This window comes from Echinops telfairi, unplaced genomic scaffold, assembly GCF_000313985.2.
Source record: "Echinops telfairi isolate 266 unplaced genomic scaffold, ASM31398v2 ScPeMD7_30;HRSCAF=105, whole genome shotgun sequence".
Classification (NCBI taxonomy): domain Eukaryota; kingdom Metazoa; phylum Chordata; class Mammalia; order Afrosoricida; family Tenrecidae; genus Echinops; species Echinops telfairi.
This window is the reverse complement of record NW_022103927.1, coordinates 4,316,506-4,320,106: the sequence shown is the minus strand read 5'-3', so window position 1 is coordinate 4,320,106 and position 3,601 is coordinate 4,316,506. Positions and strand designations below refer to the sequence as shown.

Here is a 3,601-nt window from a genome sequence, read left to right as displayed (position 1 = left end):
CCCCCCCCCCATGTTCTAGTAGTCCCACCTGCTCTCCTGGTTACAACATTTGCTTGCCCCCATCTATCCCCCCAGGCATCTTGAGTTTGATACCCGACCTCCCTCTAGCAGGGTGGTGGAGAGAAAGAAGTGGGGAGTCTCCAGCTAAGAGTGGGGCCTTCATTAAAGTTGCTTTATGGGGTTCAGGAGAGCCCTCGATAACAGGATGTGTGGAGAGATAGAAATACGTTCTAAACTCAGAAGTGGTCAGCCCTCAAAGGTTGTGAACTGCTCAGTATCTTGAGCCAGCTCTGGGGCAGGGGCAGGAGGCAGTGATGAGCACAAGGGATTTCTGGGGCTGTGTTTCTTTGGGTTTGCTGACAATGTCTAGGGCACTTTGTGACACATGGCTGGCCCTCTGGCCGCTAGGACAGAAGGGGCTAGGGGTGCCTACCCTGATTATTCTGGCCCATTTAGAGAATATACCTCTAACATGCCCCGACCCTGGGCTCGGCCGAGACAATACCCCTCCACGTCCCTCTGAGCTGACGCCAGCCCTGCCTGGCCACCCAGTTCCTCCTAGGGCCTAGCTGTCCTCCGCCCCCTCCCGTCCATCCATCCCCAAAGTACAAGCCATCCCTTCCATGGGGCGGATCATAACATGTGGACTCGCAGAGCATGCAGAAGTGGCCGGTACTGGAAGCAGCCTGGAGGCTTGGGGTGAGTGGGAGCCTGGCGCCATGCAGGAGAAGCTGGGGGCTGGGGGGTGGGGCTTGTAGCAGCAGCCCTTCCTGGAGCGAGTGAGGTGACACAAGGGGGTAGGGGGGTAGAGACAAGAGATGGGGTGAGGGTGGGGGGAGGGGCTCGGGACCGTCCCTCCAGCACACATTCACACAGTGTCTTCTTCTCCCCGCTCAGCCTGGCTGGAGGCGACTCTTCCCAGACCCTGCTTGGAGCCTTGCTGTCCCCATCCAGACCCTCGGGCAGGGCAGGAGACTGCCCCTGCGCCCGGCTCTGGTGCCCCAAAGAAACCCTGCCACTGACTGGCTTCTGGAGGGGCAGCAGGAAAGGGGGCTACAGATCTCACCCCACCCCAGACCCTGCCTTTGAGCCCCAGAGCCCGTAACTACCCATCGACCAGCCCCTAAGCCTGGTTCCTCGGTGTGTCCGGTGAGGTTCTCAGACAAGGCCGCCTCCCAAGACAGTCGGGGGCGGCGGCGGGGGGGCGGGGGGTATTGCACCAGATAATGCTCTGGCGCGCTCCCCTGGCTGAGGTTGTCAGTTCCACCCAGGAAGGGCTCTGAGACCCACCCCACACTTTAATTAAACTGATCAGGACATGCCCCCTGCTTCAGGACGTCCGAGGACACGCCCACCCAAAGCGGAAGAGGAAGAGAAGAACCCCCTGGCTCAGCAGAAGAAAGCCGTTGAGGGTACAAACCCCAGCCTCTCCCCCTCCCCTCACCCCCCTCACCGGAAGAGGAGCATCAGGGCCTGGAGGAAGGTCCGGAAGTTATTGTGCTCAGTGATTTGGAACTCGTCCTCATCACTGTCCTCGTCCTCGATGTCGATGCCGATGTTGCCAAACACCTGCGAGGGGGGGCGGTGATGACTGGGGCGCCCCGGCCCCGGCCCCGCCCCCGCGCTGCGCGGCGCGCACCTGCATCCCGATGATGGCGTAGATGAAGAACAGCATGGCGATCAGCAGGCAGACGTAGGGCAGGGCCTGCGGGGGGAGAAGGCGATGGGACGGGGTGTTGGGAACCCCCTTAGGGGCACCGTTTCCCTCCCTGGCCCTAGGGCTCCAGTTCTGCCAGATGCCGTGCCGGGCTGTGCCAGGACTGGTTGGGCCTATTTGATGGCTCTGGGATGAGGCACTGGGGTGGGGTGCGGGTGGGGGTGTCCCCTCAAGGTTCTCAGGGCACTCCCAGGGCTGGACGTTATAAGACGGGTGCCCTGCAGACAACAGAACCGCAGCCAGGATGGGCAGAGGACAGTTCCTGCCCGGGACTGTCCGTTCGGCCCTGGGAGAGGGGTGGGGGTGGGGGGCTCACCTTGAAGGACTGTACAAAGGTCCAGAGGAGAATGCGGATGGTGTAGCCCTGACGGAGGAGTTTGATGAGCCGAGCAGCTCGGAAGAGGCGGAGGAAGCTCAGATTGATGAAGTTATTCTGGGGAGGGGTGGAGAGAGAGGGGGTGACCATCCGCCTACCCCCAGGCGCTCCGAGCCGTCACCAATCACAGAGGCCCTACATATGAAGCCAACCAACAGGAAAAAGCAAGCCAGACCCCAAATAAGGAGGGAGAGGAGAAAAAGCACTATTAATGCCATGGTGCGGAGGAGGGGGAAAAACCAGAAAGGGACAAGACCGACGGACGGACGGAGTTGGGACAGAGAAGGGGTGGAAGATTAGGCATCAACTAAAAAAAAAAAAAGCATAAGCCCTCCCGGCCCGATCCACCCTCCAGGGAGAACAGGAAAGAAAACGGGGAGGAGAAAGGAAGGGGTTGGGGTCGGGGAGCGGGAGGCAGGAGGGAGAGGGAGGGAAGAAATCATAAAAGAATAAGGAAAAGAAAATATATCCGAATCATCCAATCAGGAAAAAAATCGAGATGGTTTTGTTTCTCCCAACAACCAAATGCACTGAGACGATAGGACACAAGCGGGTCAAGTTGCCGAGCCCGTCACACGTGTACGATGCGCAAACACCAGGCGGGGTGCGGGGCGGGGGCGGGGCAGCCAGCACGCTCAGGCCAGGTGGACGTGCGTGCGCCGAGGGCATGTTACGCTCCGGGCCAGAAATGCATCTGTCACGAGACTCACCGGGCACCCTGCCCTGCCCTGCCGAGCTGCCCGCCCGCTCCTGCCCGCCCTGACCTCACCCCACGGCCAGGGGGAGCAGGGGCTCCCTCCAGCCAATTGGGAGAAGCGGAAGAGCATCTTTTCTTACCCCCTTGGCGAGGAGCGGGAATGGGGAGGACGGGAGGGAGCTGGGGCGGTTCGGCTGCAGGGTGAGTCCTCGCTGCCCGCTGAGTCCGAGAAGATGCATTTGGGGCCCCTTTTCCCCCCTCTCAGGGATGGCTTCTCAGCTTCTGGGGCTGGGTGGAGTAGCCTGCGGGAAGCAGGAAGTACGCAGCTCCCGTGGGTGGGTGGGCTTGGAATCAGCCGGGCCCACCGAGGGCTGGGTGCTGGGTGCTGGGAGGTGAAGCCGTCCCTGCCCCCAGGACCTCCCTGGATGGCCCCTGCCTCTGCTCACAGAACCCCTGGCTAGCCACTGCCTTTGCCTCCTCCCACCCTAGCCAGAACCCTGGGGAGCAGGGGGTGTGTGCATGCTAGCGGGAGGGTGGGCACAGGCTGAGGGTGACACTTGCCTGTGGGAGGTGGGCCAGCAAGGGCTCCAGGGGCACTTGTGTGTGTGTGTGTGTGTGTGTATACCCACAAATAGAACAATCTGGGCCTCTGAGCAGCACTTAAAAACTATTAGAAATAGTAGCCAATGTTAAAAAAACCAAGCAAACAGATTTCACCCCACATCTGGCTTTTTGACAACATGGGTCTGCTGCTGGCAGTGGCAGCCAGTGGGGCGTAGCCACAGTTGCTCCCGCTAAACCAGCCGAGGTT

At 60.7% G+C, this 3,601-nt stretch overlaps 1 protein-coding gene across 1 annotated transcript in view; it reads right to left on the bottom strand.

Annotated features, from left to right (window-relative positions):
* CACNA1A (calcium voltage-gated channel subunit alpha1 A) overlaps positions 1 to 3,601 on the bottom strand; it is a gene marked incomplete at its 3' end in the record, with an annotated part of 251,525 nt that overhangs the window by 24,477 nt on the left and 223,447 nt on the right. Inside the window, exons 33-36 of the mRNA XM_045289704.1 lie at positions 2,034 to 2,150; positions 1,640 to 1,705; positions 1,454 to 1,569; positions 677 to 770 (exon numbers count right to left, since the gene is read on the bottom strand). Coding sequence (XP_045145639.1) covers positions 677 to 770; positions 1,454 to 1,569; positions 1,640 to 1,705; positions 2,034 to 2,150 — 393 coding nt within the window. The remainder of the gene's footprint in view (positions 1 to 676; positions 771 to 1,453; positions 1,570 to 1,639; positions 1,706 to 2,033; positions 2,151 to 3,601) is intronic.